Genomic DNA, 24352 nt, shown 5'->3' on the forward strand with positions numbered 1-24352 from the left:
ATTGGGGTGAGGTGATATCTCATTGTGATTTTCCTTGTGTTTTTCTTATGATTAGTGATATTTGGCATTTTTAAATATTATTGTTGGCCTTTTGTATATCTTCCTTTCAGAAATGTCTATTCAAATACTTTGCCTGTTTTAAATCATGTTTCCCCCTGTTGAACTGTTTGAGTTCCTTTTATATCCTGGTTATTAATCCCCTACCAGGTGGATAGTTTGCAAATATTTTCTTCCAGTCTGTGAGTTGTCTCTTCACTCCATTGTTTCCTTTGCTGTACAGCTTTTGCTTGATGTAATTTCATTTGTCTATTTTTGCTTTTGTTGCCTATACTTTTGAAGTTTTAGTAAAAAAAAAAAAAAAAAAATCATTGCCCAGACAAATGTCCTGGAGCATTTTCCCAGTGTTTTCTTCCAGATGTTTCATAGTTTCAGGTTCTTAGATTTAAGTCCTTAATCCATTTTGATTTGATTTTTGTATATGGTGAGAGATAGGAGTCTAGTTTCATTCTTCTGCATGTGATTTTCCCAGCACCTTTCCCCAATATATATTCTTGGAGCCTGTCAAAAATGAATTGTCTGTAAATGTGTTGATTTATTTCTGGGGTCTCTATTCTATTCCATTGGTCTATGTGTCTGTTTTTATGTCAGTACCATGCTGCCTTGGTTACTATAGCTTTGTAGTATAATTTGAAGTCAGGTAGTGTGATTCCTCCAGCTTTGTTATTTTTGCTTGTGATTGCTTGGCTATTCAGGGTGTTTGGTTCCATACAGATTTTAGGCTTTTTTTGTCCTATTTCTTTTTTTTCTTTTTTTTTTTCTTTTTTCTTTTTTTTGAGATGGAGTCTTGCTCTGTTGCCAGGCTGGAGGGCAGTGGTGTGATTTCGGCTCACTGCAACCTCCACTTCCTGGGGTTCAAGCGATTCTCATGCCTCAGCCTCCCAAGTAGCTGGGACTATAGGCACCCGCCACCATGCCTATATTTGTATTTTTAGTAGAGACAGGGTTTCACCATGTTGGCCAGGATGGTCTCGATCTCCTGACCTTGTGATGCGCCCACTTTGGTCTCCTAAAGTCCTGGGATTACAGGCGTGAGCCACCGCGCCTGGCCTTTTTGTCCTATTTCTATGAAGAATGTCATTGGTATTTTGATGGAAATTTCATTGACTCTTTGATTGCTATAGGTAACACAGATTTTTTTTTTTTTTTAAGATGGAGTCTCTCCTTGTCACCCAGGCTGGAGTGCAGTGGCACGATCCTGGCTCACTGCAAGCTCCGTCTCCCAGGTTCACACCATTCTCCTGCCTCAGCCTCCCGAGTAGCTGGGACTACAGGCACCTGCCACCATGCCTGGCTAATTTTTTGTATTTTTCATAGGACGGGGTTTCACCATGTTAGCCAGGATGATCTCGATCTCCTGACCTCATGAGCCACTGCGCCCAGCTGGTAACATTGATATTTTAGCAATGTTAATTCTTGCTTTCCCTCACTTTTATTCTATGTAAATCTGTATAAGTATTTCCTTATCCATTCAGCCATTCCATGACTTTTAATTGAAACATTTAGTCCATTTACATTCAATATTATTGGTAGGTGAGGACTTATTTCTGCCATTTTGTTACTTGTGGTTAAGTGATTTTCTCTGGTAGGATCTTTTTAATTTGCTGCTTTTTTGTGTGTGTGTATTTATTGTAGGTTTTTGCTTTGTGGTTACAAAAACCGATAATATATACACTACAAATAAAAAGGAGGCTTACAAAAAAATCTTGTAACTAGTTATTTTAAACAGATGACAACTTACCTTTATTTACAAAGAAAAGAATAGAAACAAACAAATAAAGGAAAAACTAAAAAACCTCTACACTTTAATTCCACCCCCTACACACATTTTGACTTTTTGTTGCCTCAATTTATGTGTTTTTATATGGCCCATCTCTTAACAGGTTGCCATAGCTGTTACTGCTTTTTATAGATTTATCTTTTAATCTTCACACTGGAGTTATGAGTGGATTGTACACCACAATTACAGTGTTAGAGTATGCTGAGTTTGTGTATTTACTTTTACTAGTGGGTTTCAATCCTTCAAATGTTTCCTTTTTGTATGTTTGTGTTTTTTTCTTTCAGGTTGAAGAACTCCTTTTAGCATATCTTGGAAGACATATCTGGTGATGATGAATTTCCTCAGTTTTTGTTTGTCTGGGGCTTTATTTCTTTTTCATGTTTGAAGGATAGCTTTGCTGGGCACAGAATTCTTGGTTGGCAGTTGTCTTTTGTTTTGTTTTCCTTTTTATTGGGTGGGGGATGGTGGGGAGATGAGGTCTCACTCTGTCACCCAGGCTGGAATGCAGTGGTGCGATCATAGCTCACTGTAACCTCAAATTCTTGGGCTGAAGTGATCCTCCTGCATCAGCCTTCCAAGTAGTTGGGACTACAGGTGTGTTCTACCACACCCAGATAATGTTTTTATTTTTATTTTGTAGAGACAGGGGTCTCACTATGTTGTCCTGGCTGCTGTTGAACTCCTAGCCTGAAGCAATCCTCCTGCCTTGGGCTCCCAAAGTGTTGGGATTACAGGTGTGGGCCACCAAGCCTGGCAGTTTTCTTTTCTTTCAGCACTTTGAATAGGTTATCCCACTCCCTCCTTCTGTTGAGAAACCTGTTGCCAGATGAATTGGAGCTCCTTTATATGTTATTTGTTCTTTTCTCTTGCTGTTTTTGGGGTCCTTTCTTTGTACTTGACCTTTGGGGGTTTGCTTATTATATGTGTAGTAAAATATAGGATAGTTATATTTGGGTAATTATAGGGTAGTTTTATTTGGGTTTAATCTGTTTAGGGATCTCTGGCCTTCCTGTACCTGGATATTTATATATTTCTCAAGATTTGGGCCGGGCACAGTGGCTCATGCCTATAATCCCAGCACTTTGGGAGACTGAGGCAGGTGGATCACTTGAGGTCAGGAGTTTGAGACCAGCCTGGCCAACATGGTGAAACCCTGTCTCTACTAAAAATTCAAAAGTGAGCCAGACATGATGGCACATACCTGTAATCCCAGATACTTGGGAGACTGAGATGGGAGAATCACTTTTAATCCAGGAGGCAGAGGTTGCAATGAGCCAAGATCAAGCCATTGCACTTCTGCCTGAGCAACAGAGCAAGACTCCATCTAAAAAAAAAAAAAAAAAAGATTTGGGAAGTTTTCTGTTATTATTTTTTGAATAAGCTTTCTACTCCTTGCTCTTGCTCTGCTTCATCTTGAACACCAATAATTCTTAGATTTGCTCTTTTGAGGCAATTTTCTATATCTTATAGGTGTTCTTCATTTCTCTTCTTTCTTTTCTTTTTTCTCCTCTGTGTCTTTTCCAGTAGCCTATCTTCAGACTCACTGATTCTTTTATCTGCTTGATCCATTCTGCTGTTGAGAGCCTCTAATGAATTTTTTTGTTCAGCAAATATATTTCTCAGTTCTAGGATTTCTGCTTGATTTTTTAAATTATGTCAACCTCTATTAAATTTTTCTGATTAATTTCTGGGTTTTTCTGTGTTATTTTAGAGATCACTGAGTTTCCTTAATACTGCAGTTTTGAATTCTTGATCAAAGAGCTTCCCTATCGCCATCCTGTTAAGGTCAGTCCCTGGCTCCTTGCTTTGTCTGGTTTGAAGAGGTCATGGTTCCCCACTTACTGTTATTTCTTGTGAATGTATGTCTATTTCTTTGCATTGAAGGATTAGTTTTTTGTTCCAATCTTCTCTTTCTGGCTTGTTTTGGTTTTTTATTGGATATGTTTGCTCAGAATTTTTTTCAATATATCTGTTGAGTATCTTTTCGTTTTTGCTAGGTCCTTGCTTCCTTTTCAGCACTAGATGGCATCTTAAGCCCAGGTGTGCCTTGGCTCTAGCAAACTTTAGAGCGCTCCCCATCCCTGGTGAGGAAAGTCCCTAAGGGTATATACCTCGCAGTATGGGAAGGCTAGCTGGGAGTTCATGCCCAGGGGACCTGTAGGATCTACCTCCTACAACATGATCCTCCTGACCAGCCTTTCTGGTTTGATGTCTTCTCTGTCTGTGGTACAGAGGAGAGTGTCTGCTAGTCTCAACCACCGCCCATTTCTGGCTCTCCTCAGGGATATTTCTCCCTTCAGGCACTCATGATGCTTCCTGTGGATTGTGGCAGGGAGGGTTCTCCTGCCAGGGGGCCCAAGATGATGGGAAAGTTGATTGTCCACCTTGGTCTCACTTTTTCCAGTTTAGTAACTGAATTGAGGGAGATTTTTCTACATGTTTGGTGACTGGCAGATGGGGGAAGGGACATAAAGTCTGATTCTCTTACTATCTGCATGGAGTTTTTTCACTTCTATGTGGCCTTGGAAACTGTGTCATCCTTATATTTGGGTTCTGGGATATTGCTGGTGATAATCTTGATGTTATATATTGGTTTTTGCTTTTCTGTGAAGGAGAGTGAAGCCAGCTTGCTTGTGTTCCACCATTTTGGTAACATCAGTCTATTACCAATAATCTCTTTTTATTATTAGATATCTGGTCAGTGTTTGCACTTCCCTAGTTGTTCTATAACTGTTTTTGTTTTATTTGTTTTGTTTTTTACAATTTGTTTTAACTGGGGCCCAAAGCCCGTAACTTGTATTTCTTTTTTTTTTTTCTTTCTCTGTTGTTCAGGCTAGAGTTCAGTGGTGCAATTTTGGCTCACTGCAACCTCTGCCTCCCAGGTTCAAGCAATTCTCCTGCCTCAGCCTCCTGAGTAGCTGGGATTACAGGCACGTGCCACCACGCCTGGCTAGTTTTTTATATTTTTGGTAGAGACGGGTTTCACCATGTTGGCCAGGCTGGTCTCGAACTCCTGACCTCAGGTGATCTGCCTGCCTCGGCCTCCCAAAGTGTTTGGATTACAGGCATGGGCCACCACGCCCAGCCAGGTGTGCTTGTATTTCTTAAGCCTCCTTTCATCTATATGTTCTCCCTTCCTCTGTCTTACATCCTTGCAGTTGTTTTGTTGTTGAAGAAACCAGAGTGTTTGTCCTATAGAATTTCTCACAGTCTGGATTTTACTGAGCACATCTCCTTGTCATTTAATATGTTCGCTCTCTTCTATTTCCTGTAAATTGGCAGTTAGATCCAGATGCTTGATCAGATTCAGGTTAGATTTTGGGAGAGCAAGACTACATAGTGTTGTATATATTTGTCAGGAGGTATATAATGTTTGGATGTTTACCTTTTTTTGTGTGATGTTAGAAGCTACTGCTTGTCATTGTCTAGGTTCCTTAATTGCAACATGGTGATATTTAAGATCTATTATGCTTTCTTCATTTATTAGCTGTAATACTTACATAAAGAGAAATCCCCCTTTATCATCTATTTGGTTACCCTAAGTGTACTTCATTTGGAAAAGCCAAGATAAAAATTTGATTATTTTCCTTTATTTACCTGTTTTCAAAATAATGAATTGTTTCATAGAATCACCAAAAGGTGATAATTTTAAAAGTCTTTTCATTTTAGTATCATTATGAGCATATGAATTTAAATATATTTGATATGTTTTGACACATTGCACATGATCTTTGATGAGTTAGGTGAGTCTTTGTCATACAAACCTAGTAATCTGGGCATCTTCCTTGATTTGCGGTATGGTAGGATGTTTCCAGGTCATCTTGTGCATTTCCTGCCCTAGACCTGAAATTAACCATTTCTTCAAGAAGCCCTATTACTTTAGTAAAAATGGCATTTAGAGACCAGAATTTGGTCACTGGGTGTAAACCTCACTATTAGGTTGACTTTTGTTACCAGGCTAAGATGCTTGTATTTTTAAAGATAAAATATACCATGAGTTCATACTGATAATTCTAATTCATGTTCAGGATGACAGAGTTTTTACTTAACCTTATTCATCTCCTTTAAAACATACTGAAGAATCCTTTGTACTTGGAGGTCAGTTTGGCTGTATATAAGATCACTGGTTTGCATCTTTCTTTGTGTTTCTAAAATATGCTATACTATTGTTTTTTGGCATAAAGTGGTGCTTTCAGAAAGTGTGGTGAAAATCTGATTCTGTTTCCCTAATTAGTGACTTGGTCTTTTTGTCTGAATGCCCAAAGTTTTTTGTTTGTTTTGTTTTCCTTTTTCTTTTTTTCTTTTTTTTTTTTTTTAAGTCTAGTTGTTTTACTAGACTGTGTCTTGGTGTTGGCTGTTTTGGATCAGTTTTCCAATATATGTATGTACCTTTAAAAAAAAAAAACTTTGGCTGGGTGCAGTGGCTCATGTCTGTAATCTCAGCACTTTGGGAGGCCGAGACGGGTGGATCACCTGAGGTTAGGAGTTTAAGACCAGCCTGGCCAACATGGTGAAACCCCATCTCTACTAAAAATTGAAAATTAGCCGAGCATGGTAGCGTGCACCTGTAGTTCCAGCTACTCATGAGGCTGAGGCAGATGAATCACTTGAACCTGGGAGGCAGAGGTTGCAGTGAGCAGAGATCTCACAAGACTGTCTCAAAAAAAAAAGAAAAAAAAAAGTTGTAAATAGCTTTTTGGTATAGCTTTAAAAAATAGCAGTTTTATTAAGATATAATTTCATACCATAAAATTCACTCTTTAACTGTACAATTCAGGGGTTTTTAAAGTAATCACAGAACTGTGCATCTATCACCACTACGTAATATCACTACGAACTTTTTTGTCTACGAACATTTTTGTCATAGTCCTTAATTTGGACTTCCAGCCTCCAGAACTGTAAGAAAATAAATTTGTTGTTTTAAGCACTCAGTTTATGGTAAGTTACAGCAGACCTAGGACACTAATACAGACCCCTACCTCACACCATATGCAAAAATTAACAAAAAATGGATCATAAGCCTAACCTATGACAAATTAAGTCCAAATGTTCGTAGAACATTTTTTGTCTACGAATATTTTGTCATACTACGAACATTTTGTCACCCCAGAAAGAAACCCTGTACTCCTTAGCAGCCACTCCCCATCTCCCCTTTCTCAGACTCTGGCAAGCACTAATCTGCTGATTTTTGTTTCTGGAGTTGTGTATTCTGAATATTTAACATGAATAGAATCATACCATATGTGGCCTTTTGTGACTGACCTATTTCATTTAGCCTGATGTAGTTTTTTGTTGTTGGTGGTTTTTAGCCTAGTGTTTTAAAGGTTCATTCATGTTGTAGCATATATCAGTACTTTATTCCTTTTTATGGCTGAATAATATTCATATTTTGTTTATTCATTCATCAGCTGATGGACATTTGAGTTGTTTTCACTTTTGGCTGTTATGATTAATGCTTCTATGAACTTTGGTGTACAGGTCTTTGCATGGATATATTTTCAACTTGCTTGGGTATATATCTAGAAGAAGTAGAATTGCTGGGTCATGTGGTACTCTGTATTTAACATTCTGAGGAACTGCCAAACTTGTTTCCAACAGGTCTGCACCATTTTAACCAGCACTGTATGTAGCATTGTAATTTCCCCACATCCTTGCCCAATACATGTTTTTGTCTATCTTTATTTTAGTCATCCAAGTGGATGTGAAGTGTTACACCTTGTGGTTTTGGTTTGTATTATACTGATGGCTAATGATATTGGACATCTTCTCATGTGCTTATTGGCCACTTTTATATCTTTTTTTGGAGAAATGTCTGTTCAAATATTTTGCCCATTTTAAAATTGTGTTGTCTTTTTATTGTTTGTTTGAAATAATTATTTTTATATTCTAATATGAGTTTATTGTCAGATATACAATTTGCAAATACTTTCTCCCAATCTGTGACTTGTCTTTTTAATTTCTTGATGTCCTTTGAAGCACTCTTTTTTTTTTTTTAAGGAAATCTGATTTATTTGTGTTTTCTTTTGTCATTTGTGTTTTTGGTGTCAAACCTAAGAAATTATTGTTTAATCCAAGGTCAGAAAGATTTACTAATATTTTTATTATACGAGTTTAATCATTTTCTCTCCGAGGTTAGGCTTATGATCCATTTTTTGTTAATTTTTGCATATGGTGTGAGGTAGGGGTCTGTATTAGTGTCCTAGGTCTGCTGTAACTTAAAACTGAGTGCTTAAAACAACAAATTTATTTTCTTACAGTTCTGGAGGCTGGAAGTCCAAATTAAGGTGTTGACAGTTCCTTCTGGAGTCTCTGAGGGAAAATCCATTCTGTGACTCTTCCCTAGCTTCTAGTGGTGGCTGGAAGTCCTTTTCACTCCTTGACTTGTAGATACATCCCTCCAGTCTCTGCTTCCATCCTCATGTGGCCTTTTCCCTCTGTGTGTCTCTATATGTCACCTTCTTTTCTGTCTCTCATAAGGACACCCATCATTACATTTAGGGCTCACCCTAACTTAAGATGATCTCATCTCAAGATTCCTACCATAATTATATCTGCAAAGGCCCTTATTTCAAATAAGTTCTCATTCTGAGATTCTGGGTGGAGTTATCTTTTGAGGACCACAATTCAACCCGCTGTTGGTGTCTAACACCATTCTTAGTACTTTTGTTGAAAATCAATCAACCACTGATGTATGGGTTTATTTCTAGACTCTCAATTCTGCTCCACTGATCTGTAGGTCTATTCTGTGTCAATACTATACTGTATTGATTATGTATAAGTCTTTATGTAGTTTAAAGTTATTATTATTATTTTTTTGAGATGGAATCTCGCTCTGTCACCCAGGCTGGAGTGCTGTGGTGCGATCTCAGCTCACTGCAAGCTCTGCCTCCCAGGTTCACACCATTCTCCTGCCTCAGCCTCCTGAGTAGCTGGGACTACAGGCGCACACTACTACGCCCAGCTAATTTTTTGTATTTTTAGTAGAGACGGGGTTTCACCATTTTAGCCAGGATGGTCTCGATCTCCTGACCTTGTGATCTGCCTCTTCTGATCTCGTGATCTGCCTGCCTTGGCCTCCCAAAGTGCTGGGATTACAAGCATGAGCCACCGCACCCTGCCTAAAGTCATCTTGAATTATAGTGTTTAATGCTGTGTTCGTTTGTTTTTTTCCCTTTGATTTCCTATTTCATATGTTGAATCTTTTTGTCTGTCTTTCATATTTATCTTTTTGTCATATTTATCGTTTTTTTGTCCGGAATCCATTTTCAGTCTCTTCATTTCTTTTTGATTTTTTAAAATTTTATTTTATTTTATTTTTAAGTTCTGGTGGACTTGATTCTTTTTTATTAAAAAAAATTCTCTTTTTTGGCTGGGCACAGTGTCTTACACCTGTAATCCCAGCACTTTGGGAGGCTGAGGTGGGCAGATCAACTGAGGTCAGGAGTTCAAGACAAGCCTGGTCAACATGGTGAAACCCCATCTCTACTAAAAAAACAAAAATTAGCTGGGCATGGTGGTGGGGGCCTATAATCCCAGCTACTCGGGAGGCTGAGGCAGGAGAATCACTTGAACCTCTGAGGCGGAGGTTGCAGTGAGCCGAGATTGTGCCGTTGCTCTCCAGCTTGGGCAACAGAGCAAGACTCCGTCTCAAAAAAATAAAACAAACAAAAAAATTCCCTTTTTTAAATCCTTTTTTACTTTAAGTAGTTAGCTATTATGTTTATTTGCGTTTGTGTCTTGCCAGTTTAGTTTTTATTTCTGAATTGTCTTTTTAAAAAATTTTTCTCTCCTGGATTCTGTCATTTTTTTGTATAATTTTTCTTTTTCTCAGTCACCTAATTTCTAAGTATATAATTCGGATTTATTTACTTATTCATAACTTTTACTCTTTCTTAATTTTCTGAACTTGTTTTAAATCTCATTTTGTTAGCATTTCTTTTTCAGCTACTGGCATTTTCTCCCTAGTGTGGGATTTGTCCTGGCAAGCTTCAGTTTGTCAGTTGCAAGAGATTATAGGGACCATTTCCCAGAGCATACTTATACTGTCAGAGCTTCCCCAAGGATTTTAAAAAATATATGTTGATAACCGTTACTTTTGAAACATTAGAGCATTGAAAAGGGAAGTGGAATGAAACAGTCCTATTGGGTCAGTCTGCATCACCAGACAGTGTTGTAGAAAATCATGTCCTGGGCCAGGTGCGGTGGCTCAAGCCTGTAATCCCAGCACTTTGGGAGGCCGAGACGGGCGGATCACGTGGTCAGGAGATCAAGACCATCCTGGCTAACACGGCAAAACCCCGTCTCTACTAAAAATACAAAAAACTAGCTGGGCGAGGTGGCGGGCGCCTGTAGTCCCAGCTACTCTGGGGGCTGAGGCAGGAGAATGGCGTAAACCCGGGAGGCGGAGCTTGCAGTGAGCTGAGATCCGGCCACTGCACTCCAGCCTGGGTGACAGAGCAACACTCTGTCTCAAAAAAAAAAAGAAAATCATGCCCTGCTGACAGAGGTGGCAGGCAGCCAGAGGACCACTGACTTCTCTAATCCAGAGCTCTAAATGTGCCACTGTAAGAGACTTCCTAGCTATCAAGTGAGAAAGTCATAATACTGGCTGCTTTGGTAAATATAAATCTCTTAGACGGGTATAATTTAAGATGCTGGAACATATAATATTTAATGTGATATGATCTAAGACTATAGTTTTATTTGAAGGCAAACTCCTTATTTTTGTATGGCACAATTCAAAATTTTAAAGTAACTTAAAAAGCAGTCACTTTAGGATTTAGTTTGTCTATTAATTTATACCCGCCCTCCGTCCTTTTATGACTCTCCCTTCATGTCTAAAGTGTTCTGGTATAAACACTTGTTTGTTTAGCAAATATCGTGTTTACTTTTTAGAAAGTGTTTTCTCATGTGTATCTCAGATAATTGCAGTAATCTTTCCCCCCAGTTTTTGGATGAAGAAACTAACACTGAAGGGGCGAGGTGGCCTCCCAGGCTCAGAGGGTGATTCAGAATCTAGACCTGGTGTTCCTTATACAGTACCAAGGCGCTGCACATTAGTTGTCTTGTGGATTTTCCACACTTCAGGGAGAGTGCCAAAGTGTCTTTGCCTTGCACACACTACCTGTTCAACATTCAGCGACGAGGGTGTTGTGTGTGCTCAGGCAACTCCCACCCTTCTTCCTTTTGCTCAAGAGGCTTGGATTCCAGACTCCATGGTGCAAGACAGCCCAGTGAGAGGCTGGAGGAGGGCAGAACTTGGCAGAGAGGATGCCTGAGGGAAAGAGGAGCAAGGAAGAGGGGAGGCAGAAAGCATGGCCCACCACACTGACTTCGACAGCTTTTAACATGTTTTTGAGAGATCCAAATTGCAAGTGAGCTTGGAGTCCCTCTTTTATGGCTACTTGAAATCTGCCTCTTTAATGTGACACCCACAGAGATGGGCCATGTGGGACTTGGGTTCATCGAGGCTGCCTTACCAAAGGTTCTAAATTCTGGAGAATGATGGAGAGTCACTTTGGTCCTTAGCTCTATAATTTGAGAGGATGATAATACTACTATTACTCATTTGAACTTAAGAGCCTTGTCAAAGCAGGAAAAACAATTATTGGTTTTTCCTGGGATGACTGAATGACCTTTTTCTCTTCAGTTGCTGATTTTGTAGGGTTAGATCCCAGAATTGCTGCATGGCTTATAGATCCTAGTGATGCCGTACCCTCTTTTGAAGATTTAGTAGAAAAATACTGTGAAAAATCCATTACGGTTAAAGTGAACAGCACATATGAAAATTCCTCAAGAAATATTGTGGTGAGTTGTTTAAGATAAGGTTTTATCAACTTTAATACATCCTTTTCTTTCCGGAAGCTTTTTCTATTTTTTTGATAGCCTAATAGTAAAAAGAATGTTGTCAACATTCATTTTCACTTATTCAGCACAAATAGTCCTGACCTTGGCGTTTCTGGTGGAGAATGTTGAATAAGGATGGGTGATGTCTATTCTTCCATGGCACCTGTTCCTAGGAAATCTGTCCATAGTGTGACTCTTCCAGATGACTCTCTGGTGTCAGTGTCCCCTGCTCCATGAACAGAAAGCCACTCGTTGATAAATCCTTAGTGCTGGTGATGTGGCCGCAGTGCCAGAGGTCCTGGGATGGCCACTCTTCAGTCTATGTGGAGAGAATGGTCAGAACTGCCCTGGGTCTCAGGCTGGGCACAGCGGCTCATGCCTATAATCACAGCACTTTGGGAGGCCAAGGTGGGCAGATCACTTGAGGACAGGAGTTCAAGACCAACCTAGCTAACCTGCTGAAACCCTGTCTCTACTGAAAATATAAAAATTAGCCAAGCATGGTGGCGGGTGTCTGTAGTTCCAGCTACTCGGGAGGCTGAGGCAGGAGAATTGCTTGAACCCGGGAGGCAGAGGTTGCAGTAAGTTGAGATCGTGCCCCTGAAATCCAGCCTGAGTGACAGAGTGAGACTCTGTCTCAAAAAAAAAAAAAAAAAAAAAAAAAAGGAACTGTCTTGGGTCTCTCCAGGCCCTCCCCTGATAGAGATTCCCCCTTGTTATCAGGAAGCACCATCTGGAGAAACAAAGGCACTCACAGCTTCTAGAACTGTGCCTAGAACCCAGAGAGAGACTTCTCAGCAGGCCCCAGAGGAGAGGTGTCTAGTGGTGTCAGTGTGGTCACAGTTGGGGCCACTCTGTTCAGGCTTTCTAGTTAGCTGTCAGTGAACAGTTACATGGTAAAATCACTGCTAGAAGAACACACAGGCTACTGAGCTAGCTCCAGCAATCAGAGCAAAGCAAGAGGTGATGTGAGCGTGTGCCATGCGCTGGGCACTGAGCTGGGGGTAAGAGGTGATATGAGCCCGTGCCAGGCACCGGGCACTGAGCTGGGGATATTTGCCTCATGTACTTCATCCTCACAGATCATCTATGATGTGAAGATTTGTACCAATAAGGGTTTGGTGTTATAAGTTGCAGAAATGCACTTTCCCTTAATATAAAAAGAGATTTATCAGAAGGATATAGGGTAGCCAACAGAGTCAGAGGAAAAGCAGTACCAGGCCCTGGGAAGAACAGGAGTCAGGTGGCCCTGGGTCCCAGGGAGCTGGAACCGGTAGGCATGGTGGCAGCACTGAACCATGACCTTTTCTCTTGTCCAAAAGTCAAAGTTTCAGCACTTGGAGAGTGTTTTCTTTCCCTCCTTGTACCATGTGTCTACACCCCACCAAGGAGGCCAGGCATCTTGATTAGTATTCCTACTCAGAATCCATGCTGTCAGGCAGGAAGACTTCTCAAACAGAAGCTGAGATATTAGAAAGAGGAGTAGTCCATCTCAGAATTATCAGTCCCAGTTTACAGATGAGAAAACTGAGGTGTAGAAAGGTTAACGTACATGTACCTTGCCCAGGGTCAAATTGAGGCCCAGGGTTTAACTCATCCACACTCCAGGCAGAAAAGAGACAGCCTCAGATGCAGTTCTATTTATGTCTCATCAGCCAGATATGTGTCTGTAGTTGAGCCATGCGGTGCATGGATGAGGATGGGAGATGGAGGTCCAGCCATTAATCTACATGATCACAGATTACACCCTTCTCTCCAAAGAGGTGGCATGAATTGTTCAGATAAATGGAAGAGAGTTCCAGGTAGAGGGAGCAGCAGGGATATAGTAAGACTCTCAGAGAACATGGTGCCTTTGTGGAGGACAGCAAGGCCGACCTGGGGAGAAGGAGGCATGGCTGTGGGGAGCCAGAGAAAATGTAGGGGCTCCTCATGCAGCTGCGCCATACCAGGGAGCCGGGCCTGTCCTGGGGCTAATCAGACTGGGAATCACATGGTCAGCTTTGGGGTGCGGAAGGCTCCTGCAGGCAGCCAGGTAGATTCTCCCAAGTGGCAGTTAAGAACTTGACGTGGAGGGACTCTTCCATAGGATGTTCTCCCGACATTCACAGGAGAGCCACAACCGAGATGACTAGAAAACAGTGCCAGGTGGTGTGTGGCTAGCCACTCGTCCCATGGGATGTTCACTCTAATCTCAGGCCTTTAGCAGAAAACTGAGTCTGAGTGGGCTGGAGTTGGGGGATTTGTTTGACAGAATGGGGTGTTGAAGAAGAGGTCCTGGCGCTCCATGTTAGGGGAAGGATAATTAGACTCTGTATTGAGGGGCACATCTCATCCCATCTCCCTCTTTGTCAGCCAAACACAGACCCTTGTTTGTCATCTCCCAGGGCCTCTGTGTGCATCTCCTGGGCTGAGAATGGAGGGGTAAGTGAGGAGCGTGGCAGCAGCTGTGCGCAGGTACGAGGTGGTAAGGCTGAGAGAATGGAGCTGTGGACTCCAGAGAGGCCAGGTCTGCATTCTCCTCTCCCTACTACCATTTAATCATTGCACCTGAGACATTAGGCTTCTTTGTGTTTCTGTTTCTTAATCTGTAAAATAAGGAAATACCCTAGGTTGGGAGGAAGTGTCCAACTACGGATAGCTTGCACTTGCACAGCAGAAGCACTTTCTACAGACAGGAACTTGTCCAGTTGAGGTGTTTGTTGATGCTACCACATACATGACATCTGCCATTGAAAACCTCATGGGCTTTTACTAGGAAACAGTTTTCGAGTCATGTCAGTTCCAGACCGTAATGAGTACTGCCACCAAGTTTATCTGATTTTTAAAAATACTTTTCCTCTTTTAAAGAATCAGAATGTACGTGACAACCTGAAGATACTCTACAGACTTACAATGGACCTTTGCTCTAAACTGAAGGCAAGACATTTTATTATAATTTCTGGCTGACAGAGACTCACAAGAGATGTCTTTTCATTTGCACCCGCACTTCCAGGGAGCAACCCTGCACTGTGTTTGAATGTGAAGAAAACGAAACCTTGAGTTCTAAGAACAAATTAACCTGTGCATTACTCAGAAAAGGGTAGTCTGCAATGATAAGACCTGAAGTTTTAAAATGCTTTCTCTAGGTTGAAAACAGTTGTAATATTTTTTAGAGCCTCCTCTTTCAGTGGGATGTTTCCAGTGCCATAGTTAACGTAAAAGCTGAGCATTGATTTTGATTAATAGTGGGATGGACGTAGTTTCACTCAATCAGAGTCTTCCTGGGAAGCAGACAGCCACTGCAATGAACAACCAAGAAGTGTTGAGTGGAGGGACTGTGTCCAGAGGCCAGGGAGGGCAAAGGGAACCAGCCAGAAGGAGAAGCCTCCAGGGACAGGCAGTAGCTCAGCCCGTTTCCCTCCCTTCTGTCCTCAGTGCCCAATCTGAAGGCAGAGGAGTGGCCCGGGTGATGTGACCTGGAGGGGCCTGCCCCGCCTTGTGGGCAAGGGCAGGGCAGAGAATGGGTCTGGAGGAGCAGGAGGGAACATGAGGGCAAGAGTTGGAGGATGGAGCCTGGGACTCTCTCATGGCGGCAGGAAAAATTAAAAAAATGAGACTCATGAAGAGCACCGGAAGGCCCAGATAAATAGAGATTCCGTGCTCTCAGGGGAGGTGGCCTAGAATAAAGATTCTAATGTTCCCCAAATTAATCCGTAGTGGCAGTGAAAAATCAATGAGAATTATTGGTAAATTTTGGGAATTCAGTAAGCCTATTCTGAAATTAAAATGGTAGTCTAAAAGTCTACAAATGCTTAAATCAATCTTTTTTTTTTTTTTTTTTTTTTTTTTTTTTTTTTTTTTTGAGACGGAGTCTCGCTCTGTTGCCCAGGCTGGAGTGCAGTGGCCGGATCTCGGCTCACTGCAAGCTCTGCCTCCCGGGTTCACGCCATTCTCCTGCCTCAGCCTCCCCAGTAGCTGGGACTACAGGCGCCCGCCACCTCGCCCGGCTAGTTTTTTGTATTTTTTAGTAGAGACGGGGTTTCACCGTGTCAGCCAGGATGGTCTCGATCTCCTGACCTCGTGATCCGCCCGCCTCGGCCTCCCAAAGTGCTGGGATTACAGGCTTGAGCCACCGCGCCCGGCCTTAAATCAATCTTAAAAATGAAAAAGAGTAAAGAAAATTGAGAATGGGGCTTGGCCTATCAGATATTTCTTTTTATTTCTTTTTTGCCATTTCCAATGTTTGACTTGAACCTATCTATATTTCTAAATATCTCTACCAGATCTTGGTAATAAAATAGCCTACTTAAGGGAAATAAGTTTATTGGGAAGAGCAAGCAAGAGGGGTAGAAGTTGGGTAGGAGACCAGCCATGCTTATGATAGGGGTCTCCTTTATTCTAGCTCAACAAAATTAAGGAGGTTTTTTGGTCAGGCGCAGTGGCTCTTGCCTGTAATCCCAGAACTTTGGGAGGCTGAGATGGGCAGATCACTTGAGGTCAGGAGTTCACAACCAGCCTGGCCTACATGATGAAACTCTGTCTCTACCAAAAATGTTTAAAAATTAGCCTGGCGTGGTGGGGGGTGCCTATAGTCCCAGCTACTCAGGAGGCTGAGACAGGAGAATCGCTTGAACCCGGGAGGTGGAGGTTGCAGTGAGCCGAGATCGCGCCACTGCACTCCAGCCTGGGCGACAGAGCAAGACGCTGTCTCAAAAAAAAAAATAGGCTTTTCAATAAAATGTAGATACAATAATATTTAAATTGACATTGATATTATTTCTTCCTGTTAAACAGGAGTATGGTTTATGGCAACTATTTTGTACTTTGGAGGTTCCTTTGATACCAATTTTGGCAGGTAAGTCACCATAAAGATGAAGTACAGCCATTTTTCTAGAGGGTTCTTCACACTGTTTGGGATGAATATTTCTCTGTACCTTATTTAGGAGTAGATAGTGTATCCCATGGGCACCGGAGAGGTAGCAAGCCTATTACTTTCCCTTTCTGTATGTAGTGAGGGGTTGGACTGCATTCCCCATTGGTGTGGAAAGACTAGAGGTTCTGACATTTTGGTCATATGGGATCCCTGCTGTGCTGCCTGGCCCAGGAGGAGTAGGTTTCTCTAGATATTTTATGTGTTAGTGGTTGTCTCTCATTCTGGTTTGCTGTCCTTATAACCTTGAGAACCTTCCTGCAAGAACCGATGCAGGGCTCTCTTCTGCCTTTGCCTTTGACGCAGGTCCTGATGGGCACCACGTCAGCCAGGGGGCATTCACAGTGTGGGGAGGGCCAGGCTGGCCATTGCGGTCCCCTGGCCCACTCACACCTCAAAGGCCAGCTCTGTCAATGCACCCATTTGCCTGTATGACACAGGGATCCTGACAGATCCTGTGCAGAGGTTGGCATGCAGCAGGTGCTGAGTAAATGGCAGTTGCAGTCATTATTGTCCTCATCAGGGAGTGAAGCATTTTAGCGTTTAGTAAAAAGGATACATTAATGCAAATATGATCTGGTTTTGAATCACAGTGATGGAAAGCCACGCCATTCAGGTGAACAAAGAGGAGATGGAGAAGATATCAGCACTTCTTGGGGTAAGTTATTATTCCAGACGGTGTGTACTGGCCATCTCTTTCCTGCATGAGATAATTGTTCCCAGTGGCAGGTCTAGAGTAGATTCTCCTTTTCTTCTCTTCCTGGTTTGATGTTGACAGTTCTTCTCCCTCTTTCTGACTCCTGCAGGGGAGAACCAAGCATTGAAAAGACCTAAACAGCATAGTGCATGTGTGTCCGGGGAGTTCTTTAATGGCTCCTCAGGATCCTTCTCAAAAGTTAAGTTTTCTTACAGGGACATTGTCCCCTGTAGTTTGGTGAAGGAATTCTTGGGTTTCTTGAAAAACAAAAATACAGAGATGTGTAAAGATGCATGAAAAAATACATTAAAATGCTCTACTTCAGTTTTCTTAAGAAAACACATGTAGATGGAGAGTGGGAAAATAGACACAGAGGCTGGGAAGGGTGAGCAGTGGGGAGGGCAAAGATGAAGAGAAGCGGGCTAAAGGGTACAAACATAACAGTAAAATAAAAGAAATAAATGCAGTGTTTGATAGCAGCATAGGATAACTGTACTTAACACAAAGGTATTGAAGTCGAATGCTGGGCGCTTTGAATACCCTGACTTCACCACCACATATTATATACACGTAACGCATTTTCTCACATACCACATACATCTGCACAAATTTTTTAAAAAGTCTAAATAAACCACATGCCAGGAGCATCTTTAAAATAAAATGTTTAAGGAAACCCCAATATAACCATCACCTGGCTCAAAGCATAGAATTTCCAGAGCCCTGTGTGCTTTCCCTATGGGAACCCCTTTCCTGCTGCCAAAAGTAACTATAGCCCTGACTTTTGTAGCCTTTTCATTGTTGCTCTTCTTTCTAGCTTTCCCACTTCAAAGCCTAAACAATGTCGGTTAGCTTTGCTTTTGAACTGTAAGTAAACAGTGATTTACATGTAGCCTTTCACCCAGCCTTCTACATCTCAGCTCCACCTGTATTTCTGTGTGTCACACAGTGCTGTGGAATTTTCTGTTGTGGGCTGTGCTGTGCCTGGTGTCTCTGTCCCACTGCCAATAGGCGTGTGGTTGTTTCCAAGTGGCTGTCATTACAAACCACGCTGTACCTCTGAGGGCATTCCCTGTGCCCGTGGGCACAGCTTTCTGGGGGCTATGAGGTGACTAATGTGCTGGGACACAGGGAATCTGTTGCTTAGTTTTATTCAGTAATGCCCAATGGCTTCCCAGAGTCTCACCCATGAGAATGCATACGGGATCCCGTTCTTGCACATCCTCACTTCCCCTGGCTACATTTACATTATGGCCATTTTGGTGAGGCTATAATGATATCTCATTATGAGTTTTGTTTCTATTTTCCTGATTACTACTGTCAACCAAGAAGAGGTGAAAGACCAGACTGCAAAGCAGTTAGACAAGGTATTATTGGGGTCTTAGAAATTGCAATTCAGGAGACACAGGTTCAGCTAAAGGCCAATATGCGTTCTCAAGAGAGGAAGGGGAGTCGAGATTTTTCAGAGGAAGCTAAGGGTGAATACACAGTTGTTGTGAAAGAATGATCATTGGTGGAGGTGGCTGACTCAGTGCATGAGTCCGTTGAGCTCATTGGTTGTCACTCTTCAGGAGTTGCAGCACTGGCAAAGTCCAGCTGTTTTCCAGGATGTTGTGGTCATTGCAGTTTGGCCCAGTTCAGAGGTTCAAGGCAAGTCCTTGTTTTTTTGTTTTGTTTTGTTTTGTTTTGCAGGGTTGCAGGTCATATAGGTAGTCCTTAGAATGGCCTCCTGACTTCATTTTAGAGCCTTGGACCAGAATGATACCATTTTGCATGTTGCATGTCACATTCCCCACTTTTGCTCAAAATCTGAAATGTGGAATCATCACTGATCAGTTATTGGTTGGTCAGCCACAGATTTGTTATCTCTTTTCCCCAGAACTAGAACTGCCTGTTTAGAGTGTCTTATCTCACAGAGGGGGGTTGTTGAAAGTCAGTGTGCAATATGGCTTCAGAGATGAGTGAACTTTGAGTAACAAGAGAGCCGTTTTAATAAGGAGGCCTGCATTATTATATGGTGATTAGCTGTATATCAGGAGAGCCGCACATTTTATTAACATGTCTAAATGTCATTCCTCAGTCTTCTTTTCTGAAATAGATAATGAGATTTCAGGAACCATGTAGAAGACAATTGTATTTCTTTTGGTAAGAAGCTTTCTTAGCCAGATAAGAAAATTCCAGAGACAGAGTTCCTCCCTGCTCTTGGAGTGGGAAGAACAACAAGATTAGAAGGATCTAGATTCTAAGACATATTCCTGGAGCCTTTCAGTTCTCAAAAGCATTCAGCATGCCAAATCACCATATTTGGAGGATCATCTTCTGCACCTCAACATTCCCTTTTCTGAAGCTCCCATGGAGGCTTCACACGGTAACAGCTACGTTGATGGATGTGTAGAGAAAAATTGATTTACCTGAGGGGCAAAAGGTCCTATTAAACCACTCTCCCACTTCTGGGAACTGGTCAGTTCAATTAAATAGTTGTGTCTTATTTCAGAAGACGGCATTGCGGACAGCCTCACAAATGGAAGAAAAACAAAGGTTAATGTTGGGAACATTCTTTGAAAAGGTTTTCTTGGAGGCCAGGTGCGGTGGCTCCTGCCTGTAATCCCAGCACTTTGGGAGGCCGAGGTGGGTGGATTATCTGAAGTCAGGAGTTTGAGACCAGCCTGACCAACATGGTGAAACCCCATCTCTACTAAAAATACAAAATTAGCCGGGCATGGTGGCGCATGCCTGTAATCCTAGCTACTCAGGAGGCTGAGGCAGGAGAATCGCTTGAACCCAGGAGGCAGAGGTTGCAGTGAGCTGAGATCGTGCCATTGCACTCCAGCCTGGGCAACAAGAGCAAAACTCCATCTCAAAAAAAAAAAAAAGAAAAAGTTTTGGAGTCCAGAGGACAGTCAGTTGAGGTGCCTATATGTTAGACTTGAACCTGCTCATCACTCTTGGGGATCCATGAGAAAAATAGAAGAACCCCCCCAAAGTCAAGAGTCACACACATATTAAACCAGGTTTTAAATTAGTGGTTCTTCTCCTGAATTAAAGTACTTACATCTCCATGAGACCAAAGTAGAGTGTCTTCTTTTTTTTTGTAAGTTCCGCAGGGAATCCAAAGCAGGCAGTTTGAATGTACAAAGGATGTTAATGTTGTTCAGGTCAGATTTTTGTTGTTTAATTTCATCAAGAGAATTTCTGAGGCTAGCCATGACACTATTATGTGTCTTTTTAAATTTATTTATGTTATTTTATGTATTTATTTATTTTTTGAGACAGAGTGTCACTCTTATCTCCCAAGCTGAAGTACAGTGGCGCAATCTTGGCTCACTGCAACTTCCACCTCCCAGGTTCAAGCAATTCTCCTGCCTCAGCCTCCCAAGTAGCTGGGATTACAGGCATGTGCCACCATACTCGGCTAATTTTGTATTTTTAGTAGAATCAGGGTTTCACCATGTTGGTTGGGCCGGTCTCGAACTGCTGACCTTAAGTGATCCACCCTCCTTAGCCTCCCAAAGTGTTGGGATTACAGGTGTGAGCCACCCTGCGTGGCCTTTTTTTTTTTTTTTTTTTTTTTTTTTTTTTTTTAAATTTTTGAGACAGAGTCTCACTCTGTCCGCCCAGGCTGGAGTGCAGTGGCATGATCCTGGCTCACTGCAACCTCTGCCTCCCAATTGAAAGCAATTCTCCTGCCTCAGCCTTCCAAATAGCTGGTATTACAGTTGCCCACCTCCATGCCCGTTAATTTTGTCTTTTTAGTAGAGATAGGGTTTCACCATGTTGGCCAGGCTGGTCTTGAACTCCTAACCTCAAGTGATTTGCCCGCCTTGGCCTCCCAAAGTGCTGGGTTTATAGGTGCGAGCCACCGCACCTGGCCTTATTTTTGTTTTTAGAGACAGGGCCTTGCTCTGTCAACCAGGCTGGCGTGCAGTTGCTGCAATCATAGCTCACTGCAGCCTCAGACTCCTGGGCTCAAGCCATCCTCTTGCCTCAACCTCCTGAGTAGCTGGGATTACAGGTACATGCCACCATGCCTGGCTTTTTTTTTTTTTTTTTTTTTTTTAAGATGAGTATGTTGCCCATCCTGGTCTTGAACACCTGGGCTCAAGTGATCCTCCCGACTCGGCCTCCTAAAGTCCTGGGATTACAGGTGTGACCCACGACACTCAGCCTATTATGTGTCTTTCTTAAAAAAAATTGATCCTCCCGTAAGTACAAATAAAACAACTGTTTAGAATGAGAGATATCAAAAATATTTTATGGGAGTTTTTCTAACTTAAAGATCTACTGTTTGGCTACTGATGATTAGAATTTCCAGTGGTATACTTATTCCAGTAGCTACCCAATCCAGTAAGCTGCCTCTTCATGGAAAACCCGGGAGGTAATTTTCCAGGTTTAGAATAAGTTTCTACCATATAAGCAAGAGAGTACAGAGCGTGACAATGGATGGGAAGGGTCGGGGTAGAAGATGCTTCTGGGTTTTTATTTTTTCTTTCCTAGTTTAGAGAGTCTTTGAGCTAATTCGGCATTGTTATCTCTTAGGAACATTAGTTTAGTTCCCTGGATTCTTTTAGATGCCTCAAGATACCAAAGTAAAGTGGCTGTTCCACTCAGGCTGTGTAATCTTTCCTTTTAGCCCTTCTAATTTTCTGTGGAGGAAAACAAATTTTGGGAGATCAAAGATGCCCAGATTGGCCATTGTAATTCCAAATCACTTTCAGTGATGTTGGTTCAATAAATAAATTTATAAGATAAAGAACCGTAATTTTTGTACAGAAAATCAGCAGAAATTCCAGAAGAGGGTGACTCAGCACCTGTACTTTCAGAAGCAGAAGTCACCATGAGTACTCACCAAAAAGGGAAAAGTCCCTCTGTCAACAGCCAGCAGCAAAGGACAGACGCCCAGTAAAGGTCTGAACCTCAACTGAGGTAGGGTGTTCAGGGAAACCAGAGGATTCTCCACCAGGGTCCCAGGCCTTCAGGGAGGTGATAGGGCACAAGGGGTTCCTGCAAGTATCATGCTCAAATCTGTGGCAGTGCCAGAATGCAGAGGAGAGTTGCTTTGTGTCCTACTTCTGACACCATTTAATGTCAACCAAGAAAAGGCAAAAAACCAGACTGAAAAGCAGTAAAACAAGGCATTTATTGGGGTCTTAGGAATTGCAATTTAGGGGACACATTCAGCTAAAGGCCAAATTGTGTTCCAAAGAGAGGAAGGGGAGTCGAGATTTTTCAGAGGAAGCTAAGGGCAAATACACAGTTGTGAAAGAATGATCTTGGTGGAGGTGGCTGGCTCAGTGCATGAATCCATTGAGCTCATTGGTTGTCACTCTTCAGGAGTTGCAGCACTGGCAAAATCCAGCTGTTTTCCAGGATGTTGTGGTCATTGCAGTTTGGCCCAGTTCAGAGGTTCAATGCAAGTCCCTGTCTTTTTGGTTTTGTTTTTCAGCGTTAATGGCTCCCTGACTCTACTCTAGAGCTCTGGACCAGAGTGATGTCATTTTGTATGTCACATTTCACACTAGTGGGGTTGATTAGCTTTTCATAAGCATCATTAGCTTTTAGGAATTTCTTTTTGTAAAGGATCTGCTCAAGTCTTTTACCCATTTTTATATTTTTGCTTACTGATGTATAGGATATCCTGATGTATTCTTGATACAAGCCTGTTTCCTATACTTTCTACCTCTGTCTTGTTCTATATGATGTTGGATCCCTTTTTTAGTCTTAATATTGCTGGAGAATTGATTCTTCCCTTCCCATTATTTTTGCTTCTTTAAGTTTGTTTTCTTACCTTTGGGGGAGGATGCTTCTATGAGCCTAGGTATTTCACCATGAGGCAAAATACGTTTATTTTTATTTTTATTTTTATTTTTTTGTAGCGATGAGGTTTCACTATGTTGCCCAGGCTGGTCTCAAACTCCTGGGCTCAAGACACCCACCTGCCTCGGCCTCCCAAAGTGCTGGGATCACAGGTGTGAGCCACTGCGCCTGGCCAAAATATGTATTTTTATGCTTATTTTGATAAATTATAGGTTATTTATTACTCTCTTAAGAGCTTTCTTTGGGAATTTTGTGTGTATGTGTTTGTTTGTTGAGACCGGGTCTCACTGTCACACAGGCTGGAGTGCAGTGGCAGTTATAACTAACTGCAACCTTGAACTCTCGGGTTCATACAGTCCTCCCACCTCAGCCTCCCAAGTAGCTAGGACTACAGGTGTGCACCACTGTGCTCAGCTAATTTTTTTTTAGTGATGGGGCCACACTGTGTTGTCCAGGCTGGTCTCAAACTCCTGGGCTCAAGTGATCCTCCCGCCTCAGCCTCCCAAAGGGCTGGTATTACAGGCGTAAGCCACTATGCCCATCTCGCTGTTGAGAATTGTTTGATGAACAAAAAATAATCTTAAATTGTGAAAGCTATGAATGAGATTAATTGTGTGTATCATATTTTCAGGCTCGTCTCAAGGAATTGGAGCAAGAAGCTCATTTTGTTGCAGGAGAACGGTTTCTTATAATGAGCAGTAACCAGCTTCGAGAGGTAAAGCTGAATTTTGGCTCTTTCATAAAATGTATTTCTTATTCAGGAGTTAATGGGAGATTTATTTTGAATTTATAAATATTTTATGTCAACTATCCGAAAAGTAAGTTTTTCATGGTCTCTCACAAGTAATGAACACACTGAGATTCATTACTTCAAAGCCTTTAAATCAAAGAAAAGTACTAAGTGAGAATTTAAGCATGTTGTAACGTCTGTTTGGGTGTGTATTCTCTGGCTGGCGGCATGGGCTCTGCTATAGTAATGTTCTGTTTCTTTCAAATGTGAGATTCCCTCACCATGTGTAAATTGCTTTGTTGAAGATCCTCTTTGGCAAGTTAAAGCTGCACCTGCTGAGTCGAAGGAACAGTCTCCCCAGAACGGGGCTGCAGAAATACCCATCCACATCAGAAGCAGTGGTAAGATTTCAGAGTTATCCTTTTCTTTTCAGAATGACAGCATGTCTGCACCACCTGTGTGCTGACCTTTAGACCCACCCGAGACTCTCAGGCCATCCCCTCATGCTGGCAGCAGTTTCTG

The 24352-nt window shown here is 42.0% G+C and overlaps 1 protein-coding gene across 1 annotated transcript in view; it reads left to right on the forward strand.

The window, feature by feature from the left end:
• The window catches only part of LOC105483936 (DNA polymerase nu), a 156814-nt gene that overhangs the window by 40777 nt on the left and 91685 nt on the right, over positions 1-24352 (forward strand). The window contains exons 8-13 of the mRNA XM_071093915.1: positions 11487-11644; positions 14531-14599; positions 16457-16517; positions 17186-17250; positions 23732-23815; positions 24136-24231. Coding sequence (XP_070950016.1) covers positions 11487-11644; positions 14531-14599; positions 16457-16517; positions 17186-17250; positions 23732-23815; positions 24136-24231 — 533 coding nt within the window. The remainder of the gene's footprint in view (positions 1-11486; positions 11645-14530; positions 14600-16456; positions 16518-17185; positions 17251-23731; positions 23816-24135; positions 24232-24352) is intronic.

Source organism: Macaca nemestrina, chromosome 3 (assembly GCF_043159975.1).
Source record: "Macaca nemestrina isolate mMacNem1 chromosome 3, mMacNem.hap1, whole genome shotgun sequence".
NCBI classification, from domain to species: Eukaryota; Metazoa; Chordata; class Mammalia; order Primates; family Cercopithecidae; genus Macaca; species Macaca nemestrina.